Source organism: Ostrinia nubilalis, chromosome 27 (assembly GCF_963855985.1).
Source record: "Ostrinia nubilalis chromosome 27, ilOstNubi1.1, whole genome shotgun sequence".
NCBI lineage: Eukaryota > Metazoa > Arthropoda > Insecta > Lepidoptera > Crambidae > Ostrinia > Ostrinia nubilalis.
In genome coordinates, this window is record NC_087114.1 from 2734606 (window position 1) to 2755135 (window position 20530).

General features: G+C 40.4%; 1 protein-coding gene across 3 annotated transcripts in view; it reads left to right on the top strand.

Moving 5' to 3' along the window:
• LOC135085000 (transcription factor CP2-like protein 1) overlaps positions 1–19949 on the top strand; it is a 47294-nt gene extending 27345 nt beyond the window's left edge. For 2 of the 3 annotated variants that reach the window (XM_063979774.1, XM_063979775.1), the window contains exons 12-18: positions 6392–6453; positions 6532–6592; positions 7773–7863; positions 8719–8834; positions 9151–9225; positions 13891–14014; positions 17021–19949. In XM_063979774.1, coding sequence (XP_063835844.1) covers positions 6392–6453; positions 6532–6592; positions 7773–7863; positions 8719–8834; positions 9151–9225; positions 13891–14014; positions 17021–17170 — 679 coding nt within the window. In that variant the 3' untranslated portion in view covers positions 17171–19949. The remainder of the gene's footprint in view (positions 1–6391; positions 6454–6531; positions 6593–7772; positions 7864–8718; positions 8835–9150; positions 9226–13890; positions 14015–17020) is intronic. The other variant, XM_063979776.1, reaches the window with a different exon arrangement.
• Positions 19950–20530: the final 581 nt, after the last annotated feature.

Here is a 20530-nt window from a genome sequence, read left to right on the forward strand (position 1 = left end):
GTAAAAGCGTCTTTATGCTAAAAATGACGTTTTTCAACACAGAGTTTACATAACTATCACGGCGTGCCCGTCCAGATCCCGTCACTACTAAAAACGTGTCACTGTTACTCACAACAAATGCCGGTTTTCCCATTAAACTCCATAACGACACTAGTGATATCTGCCGAACTATTTGAGCTTTAAGCGTGGGATTTTTACAGCATGCACTTTTCGCGGAGCGCTGATAGATGGCGTTGTTAACTCAATTTCTCCCAATTTCGTATAGTGACGGTTTGATTATGAACGTGATTCTCTATAGTCACACACGTCTACTATTTTGCACATAACTAGGGCACGTAAAGGAAAAGGAGCGATTTTGATTGACATCGGATTATTCGCTGGGCTACTCACAAGACCTAACATATCTGGTGGTAGATACTGTAAATCTACTATATCACAGACTAAAGCACCTTCATCATCATTTTTTAGCCCCAACTGGAGGAGCCATTGACCATCTCTAATTTACCAGAGGCAAATGTTGGTCAAAGCTTTAGGTCTACTACCCACAGTTTTAATAAGACGTGTGTAACATAGTACAATAAGCAGTTATGTAAAGGTATAAAAAAATTAACTTGACTTCATTTATCTCATAAAAATAATATTCCATACCTAGGTTTGATTTAAAACCCATCATTGTTTGAAATTACAAAACACTTGTTAACATTTATCTGGACTATACTGAATCCATAAATGAAAAACTTCGGTTGCACCATCATCACCCAAAAATACATCCTCACATCGACACGTCTGGCTCCGGTGTGGTGGTAACCGGTATCAACCGACGGTCGCTCTGATCGTCATGTCATTAACACATACGGCCGTTAGTATCTAGATGACTGTGCCGAAGGTGCCTGATTCGATTAGTGGGGATTAGTTAGGTCATGCCAGAGACAAATGCGAGGCGAGGCTTGATGGTAAGTTCTGGAGAAAGGCTACGTTGTTTGCATCAAAAGACTTCTTGTTGATTTACATAAAGTTTTATCCATTTTGTAGAAAATGGTCTGTCCAAATGTACTGAATATTCTGAGACACATTATTCTGAGACATGAGACTGGATGTCCCTCAAATCCTACTAATATTATAAAGGTGAAAGTTGGTGTGGATGTTTGTTACTCTTTCATGCAAAAACTACTGAACGGATTTGGTTGAAACTTTACAGTATTATTATTTGTAACCCAGATTAAATAATTGAGTCGAAAACTAGTCAACTTTTGCATGGAAATTTCCAGATTCTCACATTTTTAAACGTTGTTTTTCATTTATGTAACTAGATGATCAGATTGGAGATTACTGATAATATGAATACTCGAAAGTGTCTTATTTTCGGGATCGTCTAAAATCCAATTACCTGAAGTCATATTATTATTACCTCACCGGTTGTGTGACTATTTTAATGCCGTAATCTTACTTCCATTATCCTAGCTGTTCATATATAAAATACCGTCATCAAATGTCTTCCGAACCATGTCTGAAATGTGCCGGAATAAGTCATATTTTAAAATTCACGTAAAGCCACTTTTAAATACTAAAAGCAGCCTATTATTCTGCGCCTTATCTTTGTCCTCCAAATCTAACTGCGTAAAACGGCCGTATATTGGCACTGAACGTTAGTTAATACCGACTCAGCTGTGCGTAAATTGCATGTTGTCTTAGGTCTTGAGCCACATGTTATCATCTTTGATAGTGATGCCAATCATACATCATCTACCTACTTACATCTTAAACTATGCGCACGGTTGAATAGACGACAGCAGACTTTAAATAACTGTCATTATAAAATTAGTTGTAGTCCCAGTGGCGGTCATTCATTTATTTGGTTTCGTAGAAGGCAGTAATAACAGCACATCAGACTACATATTTTCGTTGCTTAATAGCCCATAATATTACAAATAACTTAGATCCTACAGTGTGTAGTTTGACGTGCTGTCGTCTGTACAAACAAATTCCATTCCATTCATCTTCATCAATAATTATTCAGTCCCGAAATTATATCAGTCTTCCTGCGACTTAATAAACTCGCGAAATTAATAAATCGATGTATAAATTAATGAAAAAAAAATGTAAATCGTGAGTTAGTATCGAATTGATATAAAATATCGCTACATAAAACAACCTCCGTATAATATGTGAAATTGAGGAAATCAGCATAAAAATATGTTGATGCACTCTCGAAAGCAGTATCCATTAAACCGATCTGCATTGCGACAACGCTAACCGTCGGCACTTAGGCCGAAGTGGAGTGTAGTTTATTCCGAAACCGGATCGCTTTAGATTTCAACGAATTGGCACTCAATTGGCCAAAACTGCAAGTAGCTATTATTATATCCGGTTCATAGCTGATCCGTTGCCGAGTTAAATATAACTCATGCGTTTCAATTCAACTCGCCAGTCCGCGGTAATACGGTACTAAATTAGAATTTCCGTTGCTTGCCTCAGCCACCCTCAGCCGCAATAATAGGCAGCACTCCTTTGAACATCGATAAAAACAAACAATGTAGCATGTCGCATCACTATAATGACGTATAGCGGGCTCGCTGCACCGACATTAGCCGGTCGCGGCCTCCGCGAACCGACTCCAACCGGTTATGATCCAATCGAACAACGCGCCTCACTACCGCGACCAATCAGCGACCGCCGCCATTTTACTTTACTCAGTCGCTCGCGATCCGTCATCCGCCGTACTGCTCTTTTGTTTCTGTTTTTAATTCAATACTTTTCCGCTGATAAATCTGAAATTTCAACTGCGAATCGGTGTTATCCTGTATTTTAAAACAATATTACTACGTAGCAGTGCGTTTTATTCGGAATCGAAGCTCGCGGTGTGCAGTTGTTAGCTATTTTGTGCGCGCAGTGCCGAATATAATGTTGGACAAGTAAACGGTGTCTGCTGAAGACTTTCGTCCACAAAATCAGTGTTGTGCTGTTGTTATCTCGTTGATAATCGTGACAAATGGTTGTTGAGGCGCGTTGTGGACCAGCTATGGTGGTTGCCAGTCGCCGGGCGTACCGTGTCGGTTCTGGAGCGTTCATCTTCTTCAACCTGACGAGACAGGACTATAGCTGACGAGGATTATGCTCGTGTTCGAGCAGAGATTGAGTGCTCGACATTTGGGGCGCGGTATTGTGCTCAGGGCTCGGTTCGTGCACGGGGTCGAAGCCAGCGGCTGGCGGATGAAGTTTTCGCTTCTGAAGGCCGAAGCGGAGATAGAAGCGGATCCCGAGACGTACAGAGAACTCGCAAGGAGGTTCAAAGCAGCCAACGTACACGTCAGGCCGGCGCGCCGCTCTCTTTTAGCGTAAATATCCAGTTCATACCACTTTGCTATCGTAAACATAGAAAGTTTGCGCGACTCCAGTGGGTCTAGACAAAGTGCAATTATAATCGCAAACCAGTCGAAAAGTGGTCGAAAAGCCCCTTTTTTGTATGGAATTTGACGGATTCGATTTTCGATTCGATCAAAAAGTGCGTTTTGTCTAGGGGGGCAGTAATAGAACACCTGTCTAGTAAATTGCGATTTGCAGCACTTGTGCGTCGTAAATTGAGGATTCTATATCTTTGTTTTCTTTCTCATTAAAAACATTAATGGTTTTTGCTTTACTGGAGCCTGAAATAAATCAGTTCAAACTAGTTATACTTCATAATCCTTTTGTACCCTTTGCACCACCGGCCTGCACCACTGGTGGTGCAAAGGGTATTTTTTAATCCCCTTTACACCACCAATAGTGCCGCGCTACCATTAACTGTAAAACGATTATCTATAATCATATAATATTAATATTATAAAGAGGAAAGATTTGATTGTTTGTTTGTACTGAATAGGCTCCGAAACTACTGGACAGATTTGACAACATAACATAAAAATTAATAACAACCATTCATACCTACATACAACGAATAATTCCTAAAGTACCAGGGCAACATAATCATAAAGGAGCTATATCAAATTCTTCTTGGTTGATCCGAGAAATAAACATGTATCATAAAATAGCTCCTTTATGGTTATGTTGCCCTGGTACTTTATTCGTTGTATGTAGGCCCGGGGTATCGTGGGTCTGAAGTGAAATGTTTATAGGCACTTACACACACACAAATTAAAACTTTTAGGTGGGTTTTGATTTATTTATAACAATTAAATTACTAAGTATTTTACAGTCTACTACTAGTTTTACAGTCGATGGTAGCACAGCACTATTTGTTGGTGGTGCAAGAGGGATTTAAAAATACCCTTTGCACCACCAGTGGTGCAGGCCGGTGGTGCAAAGGGTACAAAAGGCTTCATAATAAAGTGGTATTTAACCACAGTATTTAGGAATTATCACCCTTTAACACTCAAAGACTGATTGAATCAAAGTTCTAATCAAAAACAACAAAAAAGCCACCAAAAAACTAAACCATAATCCTAGCATAATTTATAATAAAGTAGTAATACAACCGTATAATGCTTTATGAAAGTTCCCAAATATGTTGTTACTTATTGTTACTTTTGAAAAGCCCTATTTATGTCCTTGTTCTGGATTATTAGTTTAGTACTACATTGCAAGGAACTCCGTAATACACGTGATTACCGTGGGATTCCTACACTTCCCAACTCCTAAATATGTTTAGAAATAGACTTGAAAAGCGCTTTATACGTACACTTCTTCTGGATGTGTTTTATTACTGCTTTAAAAGGAGCTCCATCTGGGGGCACCAAGTCGAGCAAAAAAGCGGCACGGCCGTACCATCCTTTTCTCGAAGCAATTCAGGCCATTTTCGACTGCCTGTAACTTCGTTGTGGATAAAACTAGAAGGCTGAATTTTCATTAGCTATGCAGGCATTGTAAATTTTGTCACTCACTGACTGACTCACTGACTGACTCACTGACTGACTCACTGACTCACCGATCATCAAAATTCTAAGGCACTTCTAGCAGACCTAGAAGCTTCAAATTTGGAATATAAGTAGTGTTTGGTGTATGAATCAAGGAAAAACTAAAATATTTGGGGGCACGGTAGTGCAACCGCCAAGTCGAGTAAAATTTTTCAATTTCGGTCCAGTTTTCTAGATACATAACTGCTGTCTACAAAATACAAAAAGAAATGAGATTTGGGGGCACGGTAGTGCAACCGCCAAGTCGAGTAAAATTTTTCAATTTCGGTCCAGTTTTCTAGATACATAACTGCTGTCTACAAAATACAAAAAGAAATGAGATCCCATCAAAAACAATACTTGTCAAAAAAACCAAGTCTCGCAACTCAGTTGTTCTACGGTAAAAAGTTGTGAGATCCATGTAATACCAAGTCCAGGCCAGGAAATCTTTAACGTTTTACATAAATTATTGACTTGGCCATCGCACTAAATAATTTAATTTACACGTGTTTTCATGCGATGGCCAAGTCAATATATTTATGTAAAACGTTAAAGATTTCCTGGCCTGGACTTGGTATTACATGGATCTCACAACTTTTTACCGTAGAACAACTGAGTTGCGAGACTTGGTTTTTTTGACATAATACAAGTTTCCATTTACGTGGGATCTTTTTTATTCCTGCACTTCACAGTGTAGACTAGGAATATTGGGCATGGGAAGGTCACATTGCTATCCGTTCTGGGATGACCTCACGTCCAAAGTGAATGATTGTGCATACAAGTGGGCTAATGCTGTCAATGAGCATACGTCCAGATTCTTCCACTGATGTTTTGTTTGGGTGTGATCTCATTATTAATTTTCAATTTTGTGTTTGTTTTCGTCTAGTGTGTGGATGCTGTCTAGTTTTTAATTAGATCTAATAAAACATTGCTGATATTAAAAAATGTTGTAAATTATCATACTTATACATACATTAAATAAAGCTTGTTTATATCTAACTAGCTGACCCGGCGAACTTTGTTCCGCCTTAATGGCAATAAATAAGCAGACTTTTTTTTATTTCGAACGGGATAAAAAGTATCCTATGTCCTTCTCCTGGCTCTAAACTACCTCCCTGACAATTTTCAGCTAAATCGGTTCAGCCGTTCTTGAGTTATAAGTGGTGTAACTAACACGACTTTCTTTTATATATATAGATGTATGTCCATTATGTTATGTGTCCTTCATCTTCTAAAAGCATTATACTACCAAAAACAGTCCACAAAGACATCCCCCAAGGATTTTCACAATAAAGGGTTGTGCACTGTCTTCAGTGCCTACACTAGCCTCCGATGAAGCCTAGTAACATACAATTTATAAGTTAGGCTGTTTTCTTGATTCCGAAATTTTTGTGTATTTCCTAATATTTCCCGTTTACACATAATTTAGACCCTGGTCCTGTTTTTCTTTCTTTCAAATCAATGAACTTTGAGAACTACAACTATCGTTTTTATTGTTGCAGTGTGACCCCGAAGACAGTTGCAAGCCCGATTTTGGTCAACAAACCTGTTCTCCCTCAACCAGGTAAGTCAAGTACAATAACCTTTAAATATTATGTTCGTTTTCAAGTTAAAAAATAAAAAACATTTTATCGTAACAAAGATTGTTTGTCCGCAGCTATACTTTCATCAGCTAACCAGATGAAGCCCCTGTACTGTCAAGAGTGAGTATTCTTTTTTATTATAATGAGGAATAATATGTAGCCCATTAAGCCCTGTTAATCAAGACATGGTCATAAGCAACCACTAGAGGTTTGATGGTTTTAATACTTTAGTCCACAAATGGTGGACTGATTGGCAATATGCATTCTCTACCAGTCAAGTGTTTAGTTTTTGTTGTGAGACATTCTGTTGCCATTGCCCAAGTGTGAAGGTTTAAGCAATATTGTCATCATAAAACTAACAGTTTGAAGAAAAAGTATCAAGGCAAAAGAAAGTTTTATATTTGTAAATACGTTTGTGTGTGTGTACCACAAATAGATTTGGCAGAGCTCCTCAAAACGCGTGGTTTATTTTGGTTTTCTTTCGCTAGAGGTGTTGCCAAGACAATGACAACTTTGTTTGTTTATTTGGACTACAATGTATTATATTATTTTTGTATGTATCTATGGCATCGAAAAGAATAAACGGGACTATGCCCACCTATCGTTCCCACCGCTGCAACTCCTGTGTAGCCAGGATCTACAGTTTGCCAATAACCCAATCAGTGAAGGCCAAGTTCGTCCCGGGGGAAAATTAAACTGTCATTGGACCCGCAACGAAATTGATCAGATGAACATAGGGGCTAGGGGCAGACCGCCAACTTTTAGTTGGTCGATAGTTGGGCCCGATTTTAATTTGCATGAAGAATCGGCCGATACCAAATCTGTGTAATGTGCGCACTTTTATACATCTCCATACTGATTAACAGGCCAATCCAACATCGGCCAACTAAAAGTAGGTGGTCTGCGCCTAGGCTTAGACCCGCTTTCCACCAAAGCGGAGCGGAAAAGTTTTTACAGAATTTGACAGCGGCAGAGACAGAGAAGTGGAAATAATAAAAGAAATCTGATTGGTTATTCAAAACACTTCTCTACTCCGCTCCGTCTTGGTGGAAGCCGGGCCTTATCATCATCATCATCATCATTTCAGCCATAGGACGTCCACTGCTGAACATAGGCCTCCCCCAATGATTTCCACATCGCACGGTTGGTAGCGCCCTACATCCAACGTGTGCTACCTTTATCAGGTCATCGGTCCAATTTGTGGGTGGACGTCCCACGCTGCGGCTTTATACGTATTTTTTTTTGTATACTTACCTATTTAACCCTTAGAATGTCTCCCTATCTTTGTTGTTTGTTACAGTGGCGGTGAGATGAAAGTGAGCTCGCCGCCATGCCACTCGCCCGGCGCCATTTTGCCGGATCTGCCGCAACCGGCCGAAGATCCGGATAAGGTGAGAAAACTATTGTTTTTCAAGTTGTCGAAAGCCCATTTTCACCATCAATTCCCAATTTTTAAGTGGCCTATGGTACAAATAACAGAAATTTTGTTTTCAAAGCGGTCACTATTAGAGATTGATGGTGAAAACGGGTATCATGCGTTTTAGCCAAATAAAGTCCTACATCATTTCAGCCACAGGACGTCCACTGCTGAACATAGGCCTCCCCCAATGATTTCCACATCGCCCGGTTGGTAGCGGCCTGCATCCGGCGCCTTCCTGACTACCTTTGAGGTCGTCGGTCCAGCTTGTGGGTGGGCGTCCCACGCTGCGTCCGGTATGGCACGGTAATAACGTCCATTGCTGGACAAAGGCCTCCCCTAAGGATTTGCACAACGACCGGTCCTGCGCTGCCCGCATCCAGGTGCTTCCCGCGACTTTCACTAGATCGTCGGTCCACGGAGTGAGAGGTCTACCTACAAAGCAAAGGAAGTACACTGCTGAATAGTCCTTGTCCAGCAGTATTTTTGAAACGTACGAGGTGCAACATTGACGCTTAGTACAATCCTAGCTTTAAGGGGGTGGGAATATATTTCCCACCTCATATTTTGACCTATTCGCTTGTCACAAACGATTAGTGGTGTGGTACAATAATAGCTTTAAGCCTTCATAAGGCGGTGGGAATATTTTTCCCACTTCATATTTTGACCTATTTGCTTGTCTTAAAGTCACAAACGAGTATTGTGGCGTGGTACAATAATAGCTTTAACTTTCAACCCTTCAAAAGGTAGTGGGAATATATTTCCCACCACTTTTTTAACTCTACTCCCTTGTCTTAAAGCCACAATTAACAAACTTATTGGTCTCCAGAACTACGGGCTGTCAAAGGACGCAACAGCAGCCGAGACGCAAGCGTGGTTATCGCGGCAACGCTTCGCGCAGCACGCGGCGACGTTCGCCAACTTCTCTGGGGCTGACTTGCTCAGGTATGTCTAAAGTTGTAAATAACATCATCATTTATCCCTTATACTACCACTCCTGAGATGGACGTAGTTTTACAAAACCACACCCATATTTTGTGTTGTGGTTAATATTTTACCGTTAACTAATTAAGAGTCTACTGTTCCATGTTTTCCTTCTCAAGGAGGGTCACTCGCATTTTTTTTTGCATGCTGGTATTCCCTCGATTTGACTTTACTATAAAATTTTTTGATTCTACCATTCCACCTTTCAAGTTTAATTAAATTAATTCAACATTTTAGAAAAAACACTAATTCAAATGAAATGTTTCTCGCTCGACAGACTGTCTCGTGATGACATCATTCAGATCTGCGGGCTAGCCGATGGGATACGTTTATACAACGCCCTGCACGCCAAGTAAGTAATATAGTTAGAAGCTGAAGTTTCATGTTTGTCAAAGTGAAGATGTATATTTTATGCCGGCATGGCGTTTTTGTGAATCGAATTGTTTCATTTTGCCTTCCATTTGGATGGATTTCCATCACGTCGTGTTCTTGCAGTGAAGACTAAAATTTGTACTCCAGGGGCATGATTCGCATGTTACATGAATCGATCTATGATCCATGACCCGTTTGTCCTAATCCTAAGTGAACATAAAATAACGCGGTAACCCGACGCGATGCTATGTCACGCTACATTTTTTATGCGCTCATCTACATTCAGTCCCAAACTAAGCAGTTTTAACGCGACGCGCTACATGATGCAAAAAAGTAGTTGCGTTTGATATGTCATCGTAAAATTGTGAATTCCGTCAGATTATAACCTAACCTAACCCACTGTTAGTTAACAATCTCACGCGTTATTCTCGTCGTTGCTTCATGTCGTGTTCTTTCGCTCACTTATGACATAAATGGTTAGGTTATCCTGGATCGTGGATTCATAATAAATCGTCCTGTGTATACAGGGTGGAAAAATCATGTTTTTTTATTTTAATTAAAAAATAAACAGTATTTTTTTCAATCACGATTTTTTGGATTAATTGATTTTTATTAGGTTTTGCGATCATTTCTTTACTTTTTCTTACGAAAAACATTTTTATTTACGTAGAATTCATGTATAGAGCTAGCAACACCGCCAATAAAAAGGACATTGTCAGAAACCGCCTAAAAAACCGCCCAAAAACATTAACCCATCATAATTATTTTCTATTTTTTTTAATACATTAAGCACCCTTTCGTTCTAATGGACACTTAAGCATTGAAAAATTAAATAAATAAGTCTTTTAACGTTTATTCTATAATACTATTACAACTTCCGGACGTTTTGGTGCGTGGCATGGTCTAAAACCTATCAAGTTCCATAATTTTTGCCGATAAAATCTGTACGAGGCATTACCGTACTTTATTGCTGGGAGTCCATGTATAGTGATGTTCCTGCGGCCATCATAGACAATAAAATATCGATTTTGAAAATAAAATAAATCGATTAAACTGCTTTGAAGACTAGATTTGCGTTAAAAGCTAAAAAGATATTGACACTATTACAAGAAGCTATCTAAAGTGTCCAACTGGTCGAAGGTCGTAAATAAAATAAAAATAATTAGGACCATAAACTGATATTCATGGTATCATAACTGTAAAAGTGTCAGAATCCGATGTTGAATCCAATGCCAGTTGAAGTGTGAGAAACATAATATCAACCTAGTATAGTTGCCAGTCTCTCATAATCTATGCCAATGAGGGTTTTCGCGATTGAAAAATCCGCCAGATGGCAATACGTAGACGTGAGGTCCAAATGCTGCATGATTGGTTATTTTTGACATGACATTGACAGATATCCACCAATCATGCAGCATTTGGACCTCGCGTCTACGTATTGCCATCTCGCGGATTTTTCAATCGCGAAAACCCTCATTCATAGCACATGTATAATAATAGACCAAATGAACTTTTATAGATTGTGAAAGAGAAGATAAAGATTTTATTATTTTATTAAAATCTTGCCACGAAGTAGTTTTTCAGTAGAAACCAGGATTGGATAATCGCTACAGGCAAGTATCAGAACATTTTATAAATATTTTTAATCGATTATATCCTTGTGAATCGTTTTAATAAATTGTCATTTTACTTTTTCAATTAAAACTTTTTCAATCCCTAGTCTTGTCAAACTGTCATAATGTCAACAAATTATAAATGTCACGTCAGTTGACTCAATTTCAGTCTTCTGTGCGTTTATTGTAAGTATTTTTATTTCAATGAAATAGTGCTAAAGGGTTAGTACTAAAAGTGAAAGCCTTTTTTCAGAAAGAAAACCAATGTGGTGCCCTTATTATTCATACTGTTTGAAAGTTACAAGTCAGTGATACAGAGTTGCCGACATTATAACTCCGTAGTGATACCATACCAAAGAAGAAGTTTTCCTAAACACACACACTTGTGTTATTTTTATATGTGATCAAATAAAAAGGATTAATTCTACTGCTCAAATGGAATAACTTATCCCAAGAGACCGAATATAAAAAAAAACCTCTCCATAGAAATTATCACCATCACGAGGATGTCAATTTTTTTGAGAATTTGATATTGGTCCTGTAAGAAAAGTAGTTGTATTTCAGTAGTAGAATCAACCCTTCTTGTTTCATCAGCAAGAGTAACTATAAAAACGCCCTGTAGGTAGGTATTATTAAGCTGAAGAGTTTGTTTAGTGTCAAAGACTGTCACACAGTGTAACTTAAATTGGCATATTATGATAATGAACATAAAAACTTAAATAAATATTTATGTTAATATTTTTTGTATTTATTTATTTTCCCAAAGCTTCACAGTGACAGCTGAAACAGCAATACTGTTGTAAAACTAAACTTGGAACAAACTGTTACAAATATTTTACAAATTAAAATAAAACCGCATGTTGCTTTACTTTCTAGTATAGGTAATAAATGTAATTAATGGCTAGATTATTAATGTTACTTTGTTACCCTCAATAGTGAGGAGATCTTATAAAATGGTAACCCTGATTTTCATTGTCATTCAAGTGCTCTTTCTTCGCATAGGCTTCTGTGATTTGGCCAAGGGCCACACACATTGCGATAACATTATGCGACATTGATTTGACAGCAGCGGAGTGAAGTCTTGCGACTATGCAAAATTATACCCTGTAATCGTAGCGCATATAGACATAGACGGGGCGGGGCACATAGCTCGTAGAGCTGATGGCCGCTGGGGCAGGAAAGTTCTTGAGTGGCGACCACGAGCCGAAAGACGTAGCGTGGGCAGGCCTCCCACTAGGTGGACCGACGATCTGGTGAAGGTCGCGGGAGGTGCCTGTATGCGAGCGGTGCAGGATCGGTCTTCGTGGAAATCCTTGGGGGAGGCCTTTGTCCAGCAGTGGACGTCTTTTCGGCTGAAACGAATGAACGAACGATACGTATTACCACTATTTACCAGACATTACTATTTATTGCATACTCGCCGGATTACACGTAGGAGCACGCGCGTTACAGCTTCGGCCTTGCATTATTATAAGATCTTGTTCCGCCCTTTTACGAACTTCCTCCGTGAGGATATCCCCGCCGAATTCTATGATGAACCTATCAAAAGTCATATTCTGCAATGTCAACCCACCACAAGGTGGACCGACGACCTGATAAAGGTAGCGGGAAGGCGCTGGATGCAGGCCGCTACCAACCGTGCGATGTGGAAGTCATTGGGGGAGGCCTATGTTCAGTAGTGGACGTCCTGTGGCTGAAATGATGATGATGATGATGAAATGAATGAAAATGACAAATCTTCGAACGTGTATAATACCGTGCCAAAGTAATCATATAATTTTGGCACCTTAATAACTATTGCCGTTTTTGTTGTAAAGATCATGCAGCGCTACTTGCGGATATTATTGGAAAGAAAACTATGTGGGCTCTAGATCTGAAGCCGCTTTAACGAACACGAAGTGCTCATACAATGCGGCGTATTTTCTTCCAGTCTTTAGTCAGGACTTTAGTCGAATTAAAACCCCGGTTGAACGTGATATAGCCGCACTAGAATACGATGCTTTTTTGCATAATCGCAAGACTTCGTTCCAGTGTCGACCGAATTTTATCACGATGTATGTGGCCCAGGGGTTACCGTAGCCGCTAAGGTTTGAAACTTCTTGCTTAAAATATTGTAGTCTTTGGCATAGACTACGACGGTAGTCATGGAGATAGGAGTTTGTTATCTCGTGTCAGATGTAAATGGTGAAAAGAAAACTCATGATTCGTGTTATTTTTATGCAATATGTAGGTATTTTATAAAAGTGGAACCCCGAGTGATCTCCAAAACCCATTCTATTATTATATACGATTCGGCTTCGATATCTATAATACAATAGGAGTTTATTTCATGTGTCAGATGACAAGGGTGGAAACAACCTACGATTCATGTTGTTTATTTACGTGCAATATGTGGGCATATTATAAAAGTGGAATGCCGAGTTGTATTTCTAAAACTTGTTCTATTATTTTATACTATTTGGCTGCGACTCGGCGTGACGACAATACAAAACATTTTTCGCGAATCGGTGTTCATACATTCACACAATACATTAGACGCCATGTTGTCATAAACGACATATTATAAAATCGCTGTGATTTAATATTCTTAATCATTAATTTTATGGCAAGTGTCCATCAGGAATCATTGTTCTTACACACAGAATCGTATTATTTCGCTTTCGGGTAGTAATATGTCAAAATTGTTGGTTCTTAGGCGAACAATGTATGGAGAACGAACATTGTCCTTTGTGTGATTGTGTATAAAAAACCGCAAATATGTTTGTATGGAAAAAATATTTTTTTCAGATTCTTCATACAAAACGACAATTTAATACATTAACACCTGATATTAACATAGTTTTCGAACATTACAGTTGATTAATATAAACTCCCAGCCTTTCATCAATTCCATTTTCGGTCTTTGATTGAAATCAGTGATTTTTATCAAAAAAATCATGCAATAAAAATCGTGATTTAAATCAAGTTGATTTAAATCATACAACCCTGTGTGTATAGTATTTGAAGTCTGATGATAATACTTGTGCTTGCAGGCGTATCGAGCCTCGTCTCACTGTCTACGTTTGTCCGCCCGGCGCCGCCGTGTACAGCGCGTTGTATCTACACGCCTGTCGCGCGCCCGAGCTTATGCGCCGTCTACACGCGTTGTTACACGAGGTAAGCTCTTAATACGACGCAGTAAGGTTCATATTCCCACCGCTGCAACTCCTGTGTAGCCAGGATCTACAGCTTGACCCTGACACCCCTAACAGAAGGCAGTAAGGTCCATGTTCCCAGTTCCCATGCCCTGCTGCGCAGCAGCAAGTGTCTTATTCCCGCGTCGTCTCTATGCGCTGCTGCACAAGCCAAACTCGTCCTTAACACTAGGCAGTAAGGTTCATATCACCATCTACAGCTCAGGGTCGGGGTCACGGGGTAAATCCGCCCCTAACAGGAGGCAGTAAGGTGCATGTTGCCATATCCTGCCGCACACAGCATGTGTCTTATTCTCGCGTCGTCTGCATGCGCTGCTGCACAAGCCAAACTCGCCCTTAACACGACGCAGTAAGGTTCATATTCCTACGCCCTGCTGCGCTAGACACTCCCGTCTCACAGTGTACGTGTGTCCTCCCGGCGCCGCCGTGTACAGCGCGTTATATCTACACGCCTGTCGCGCGCCCGAGCTTATGCGTCGTCTACACGCGTTGTTACACGAGGTACGTCCTTAATACGACGCAGTAAGGTTCATATTCCCACCACTGCAACTCCTGTGTAGCCAGGATCTACAGCCTGACACGAAGTAAACTCGCCCCTAACAGGAGAAAGTAAGGCCTATGTTGGCATATCCTGCTGCGCGCAGCAAGCGTCATATTCTGGCGTCGTCATGCGGTACTGCACTAGGTAAACCCGCCCCTAACACCAGACAGCAAGTGTCATTGTCGCACCCTGTTGCGTGAGATACTCCCATCTCTAACACCAGGCGGTAAGGTGCATGTTGCCATATCCTGCCGCACACAGCAAGTGTCTTATTCCTGCGCCGTCTCGATGCGCTGCTGCACGAGGTAAACTCGCCCTTAACACGACGCAGTAAGGTTCATATTCCTACGCCCTGCTGCGCTAGAGACTCTCGTCTCACCGTGTACGTGTGTCCGCCCGGCGCCGCCGTGTACAGCGCGTTATATCTACACGCCTGCCGCGCGCCCGAGCTTATGCGCCGCCTACACGCGTTGTTGCACGAGGTAAGCTCTTAACACCAGGCAGTAGAATCCATATTGCTACGCGCCTAACTCACGCACTGTTGCACAAGCTAAACCCGCCCCTAACACTAGGCAGAAAGGTCCATAATGCCGTGTATAGTGCGTTGTATCTACACGCCTGTCGCGCGCCCGAACTCATGCGCCGCCTACACGCATTGTTGCACGAGGTAAGCTCTTAACACGACGTAGTAAGGTCCATATTCCTACGCGAGATACTTCCACCCCTAACACCAGGTAGTAAGGTGCATATTATCATACCCTGCTGCGCGCTAATGGTCATATTCTCGCGCGCGCCGCCTACACGCATTGTTGCTCGAGGTAAGCTCTTAATACCAGGCAGTAAGGGTCATGTTGCCATAACATACTGCGAGCCCGGGCTCACGGGGTAAACCCGCTCCTAACACTAGGCAAGAAGGTCCATAATGCCGTGTATAGTGCGCTGTATCTCCACGCCTGTCGCGCGCCCGAGCTCATGCACCGGCTACACGCGTTGTTACACGAGGTAAATATCTTTTTCCGCTCGTCTCTTCTCCGCTTTGGTAGAAATAACCTGCCAGACTCGCCGCATATCTCTCGTCTCCTCTCCGCTTTGGTGGAACCCCTAACCCGCCCCTAACCACCGGCCACCGCCACCAGGAAGCAAGGATCATGCTCCCACACGCTATGTCGTGTAGGTATGTAGAGAGTAACCAGGTAGAGAGCAACCAATTCTCATTACCATCGTGTCAGCCAGCGGTCCACTACTTCTACCCAGGGGCCCATTGCTCCCTGCCAATGAGGGCTATCGTTTTAGCGCTCACCAGTTTGCGCCACTGTAGAGTAAGGTCCTGTCACTTGCTAGTAGCGAAGACAGTGGCACCATCTGGTGAGTGCTAAAGTGGTAGGAGGACTATCGCATTTGCACTCATCAAGATGGCGCCACTGTAGAGTAAGGTCCTGTCAATCGCCAGGGGTGCCAACTGTTAAGTATAAAAACGATAGCCCTCATTGCCAAGGGCCCACTGCTCAATGTTAGAAACCCACCTGTCATACCGTAACAGCCAGAGGACTCACTACTCTCGTGCCAACGGCCCCCCACTACTCCCGTACCAGTCAGAGGTCTCTGCCACTGTCCACTACTCCTTGCCAGTACTCAAAAACAAAAGAAGTAGGTCTAGGTCTTAGGCTGGGTTGCATCATCTTACTTTAACAAACGTCAGAACTATGTCAAACTCCATACAAAACACACCGGTTATCGTTAGTTACGGCAGGCCTGTTCATCTCCGCGAGTTTACATCGAAAACAAAACACGCACGATGGCCCACCTATAGGATACTATTCGACAAGGCCTCACATACGAGCGAACATTGACTCACGCACGCGTATTCTTGTGTATGATGGAAGAAAATAAAGAAAATGGTGTACTAAATACTATGCAGTATTTAACTGCCTAAATAATAATAAAAACACAGAATGTACTTTTTTAAGTTGCCTCAAGACACTGAGAGGTAAATAAGCAGTTAATATTATTCATGATAATTCATGCTAAATCATGTATTTCCTCCGCCATTTTCCGCAGTTTGGCACCTCACGTCACATCATTTTACCGAAGTCAGCCCTATAGCTTCGGCGCAGTGCCGATCACTGGCGTTTGTCAACAAAATGGTGCTTGACTCTTGAGACAGGCTAAATTACACCATATTGTTAATGACATTGAGCATATTTTTTTTAAATACCTTCGGGAAGTAAAACTTCTGTACGTAGTACTTATTATTATTCTGTGGTTACGGTCAAAGTTAGGTGGTGCAACTCGGCCTTAGATTTCCAGAGCAACTTGTCCTGTTTTATCCTTATCCATGTGCTCGTTTAACTAAAGACACCTTAAAATTACTCCAGCCAATGTTGACATTCCTCAATCACTGTTTTCTAACATCGCTTTATCCCACAGGACTGCGAGACGCTGCTGGTGTCCGGGCCCAACGGCACGCGCGTCCGGCTCACGGACGAGCTCGTCCGGCACATGCCGGACAACTCCACGTACCGCCTCGAGCGACTGCCGGACGATGCGTTTCTGCTGTGCGCCACCAACAACCATTGAGGAGCTGGCGTGTCCGGTGCGTGCCGGACAGAACTATCTGGCGGTTAGTATGGCTGCCGGACGATGTTCTTGAAGATTAGTGGCAGGAATCGGACAGTTCCACCTACGAGCCGGACGGTTTTATCTGCCGGACGCTGTACTGTTGTCTTCTTGAACAAGTAGGTCTGGAATTGACCTACCTATTTAAAGTACTACGTTCCTACCACCAAGAAATTACACGATAATTTGTCCGGTACGTGCCAGACAGTTCTGTATAATGTCAGAAGACGATATTATACTTTTGTAGGTTTTCTACCTACAGGAAAGCTGAGGCAATATGTATAAGATGCTAGACAGATGTAATGCCAGACGCGTTACTTCTGTATTTTTTTCTACTATCAATATGGAAGACGTGCAATATGTACAAAATATGCTAGACAGTTCTACGTAATGCCAGACAGTGCATTACGTTTGTAGGTTATCTACTACCTACACCATTGGTTCCCAAACTTATTTGAGACGCGCCCCCTTTCGACCATACAAAAAATTCCGCGCCCCCCCTCCTCCAGTCAAGATTATTTATTGGTCGTATCGAGCAGTCTGGAATGCATTCTCTCAGAGGTCGCAGGTTTCTTAGATGGCCCGCGCCCCCACTTTGGGAACCAATGACCTACACAGAAGACGTGGAAATATGTATAAGGTGCTAGACAACAATTCTACGTAATGCCAGACAGTGCATTACTTTTGTAGGTTTCTCCTACATGGAAAGCGTGGCAATATGTTTAAAGATGCTAGACAGTAAACTACTCTAGAGTAGCATACTGAATTATTATTAAAGGTTACAATTATGTACCAACAGCAAGAGGCGGCGTGTACGGCATATGCCAGACAGTTGTATACCAACCGGCTGTAGAAGGGTATATGATAATACCGTATTTTACCAATCAATGAAGGGCTATGTGTTGTGTCCAGCAGAGGATTGAATGGAATTATTGGAAATGACCGACGGATTGATAAGAATTAAAGGAAAGATATGAAGAGGTACCTATTTACTAGATAAAGTAAATAAGTTATGCATGGCGTAGAGGAAATGTGAATTTTTTTCATATTTTTATGAAATTTATCAAAATGTTCACCATTGAGTGTTGACATTTTTAAGGATTTGACTTGATTTCAAAATAAAAACGATATTTCGTCATTTTCGTACAGTGATAAGAACTTTTTTACTATGGGAATGACTGAATATTGTTCTTTTATGTTAAAAATTATGATTTTGAAGGGGCCATAATATTTTATGTTAGTGTACTAAGTACTAACTATCATCTCATAAAAACTAACAAATTTATGTTATTTGTGTGTTTATTCGTAGATTTAATGTTTATTTAGCCTGTTATTGTTAATTTAAATATTATACTTGGTATAGTACATAGTTTATTGTTATTTAAGTCAATGTTTTAGCAAGTAATTCGTTAAAAGCTAAGCAGATTGCTTTTTACATGAGAACCGTTATTCAAAATAAAAGAAATTGTATACAACCAAGTTAAAGTAAAATATGATTAATCAAACAACAAAATTAAAATATGATAAATCAATTTGTGTTAAATTAGAGAAACAATAAAATTGTATTTCTGCTATTTAGTCCAACCTAGGATGCGTGCGATGATAAAATTTCATCGACGATTTTAAACGACAAACGTATGGTTTTCTCGCGTACAATCGATAAAATGGCGCGATAAAAGCTTATCGCGGCGCGCATTCTAGACCTAAAGTACGGCCAACTAGCAGCGATACAAAAGGTCGATACGACTGTCGAGTTTACAATATATTCTGTCTCTTCCCATCTTGTGTATTTGTCGTAATGTCTCGTTCTCCCGCCAAAATATGTCAGTCAGACGGGTTCACCCATGACATTGGGTTTGTTTACATTTGGTATCGCTTCTCGTTGACCCTACTTTACATATGTCTTGGTTAAATACATCTCTCTTATCCATCTTGTCTAATGCGAGGTTTAGACTAACAATAAATTGATATCCGCCAGCAATTTACACAGTGGTGACAGTTTGCGGAAGTCAACTTCTGCAAGTTTCATTGCTAGTCTAAACCTTGCTTAAAAACCATGAGCAAGCGCCTTCTCCACATTACTAGGATCGCCAGTTAAAATTATGTAAGTTATTGTAATATTTCGTTTATAAACTATGTTTGTTTATTCTAAGAAATCTTTCGTCTAAGCAAAATCAGTGATATGTTATATCCAATATGGCAGCTACAGCGTTTGCCACTATGAAATATACTTAGCTTTAATTGTTAAGTTTATATGTTAATTAATATATTATATTAGGCGCCGTATATAGGGTGTCCGTGTTATTTGTATGTAATTTTTTTTTTTTTTTTTTTATCCACAACGAGGAAATGATATTGATGTATTATTGTTTAGGTATAATTCGTAAGGCTAATAGATAAATGTGATTAATCATGTTTTGTTTTCTTCTAGCCCATTGAGAAGGCAAATAATATGTGTCGTCACTACGTTCTAATGCTTTAAACAATTTTAAAATGTTTTAACTACCTAATGGGCCTAAAAAAAAGAAGCATCATTCGTAATTGAATTATTTATTAGTCTTACGACAAAAACTAGATATTTAGCGTAAATATAGATCCCAAGTGCCTAAATGCGGCCTTCAATTGAGCGCTAGTTGCAATGGCGGAGTATTGAGTATATTTTGTAATAATTTACGTTAAGCTGTTACATGTTCTAGTTGTAGTATGGTATATTGTAGTGAATAAATGTAAATAAAAGAAATGCGGTGGTTTTATTGAAATAACCTTAAAGTTCAGTTTTTGAGAAAAAAAATAATTAAGGTTCTAGGTTTCTTTTTCTTTCTTCATCATAAATGGAAAACTATACATCATAAATAGAATTCAAAATGTTAGTTAAACGCTTTCTATACATCACTAGCGGCCGCCCTCGACTTCGTACGCGTGGATCCTGTTTTACCCCCTTTTCCCGAATTTTCTTTGCTACAAACCTCACGGAGCCCGAGACCTTTCCAACGAATGCAAAACCGTGGAAATCGGTTCGTGCGTTCTGGAGTTATAGCGTCAGGGAGGAAAACCCGACTTATTTTTATATAGTAGATAAATAGAATTGTTAGTTAAACCCTTTTAAAGAGAATTCGGTTTTGGGAAAAAAAATGCCGTAATAGGTAAAGGTTTTAGGTTTTTTTTCTTTCTTCGTCATAAATCGAAACTACATACCTACTCATAAAAATAATTTGTTCAGGTTCAGTCCTTGAAATATTGGAGGGTAATCGCATATTTGCGTCGCCAACTTTATTTTCATACCTTCATTCAAGCCTCAGTTGCACGGCACTCGTGAGTCGC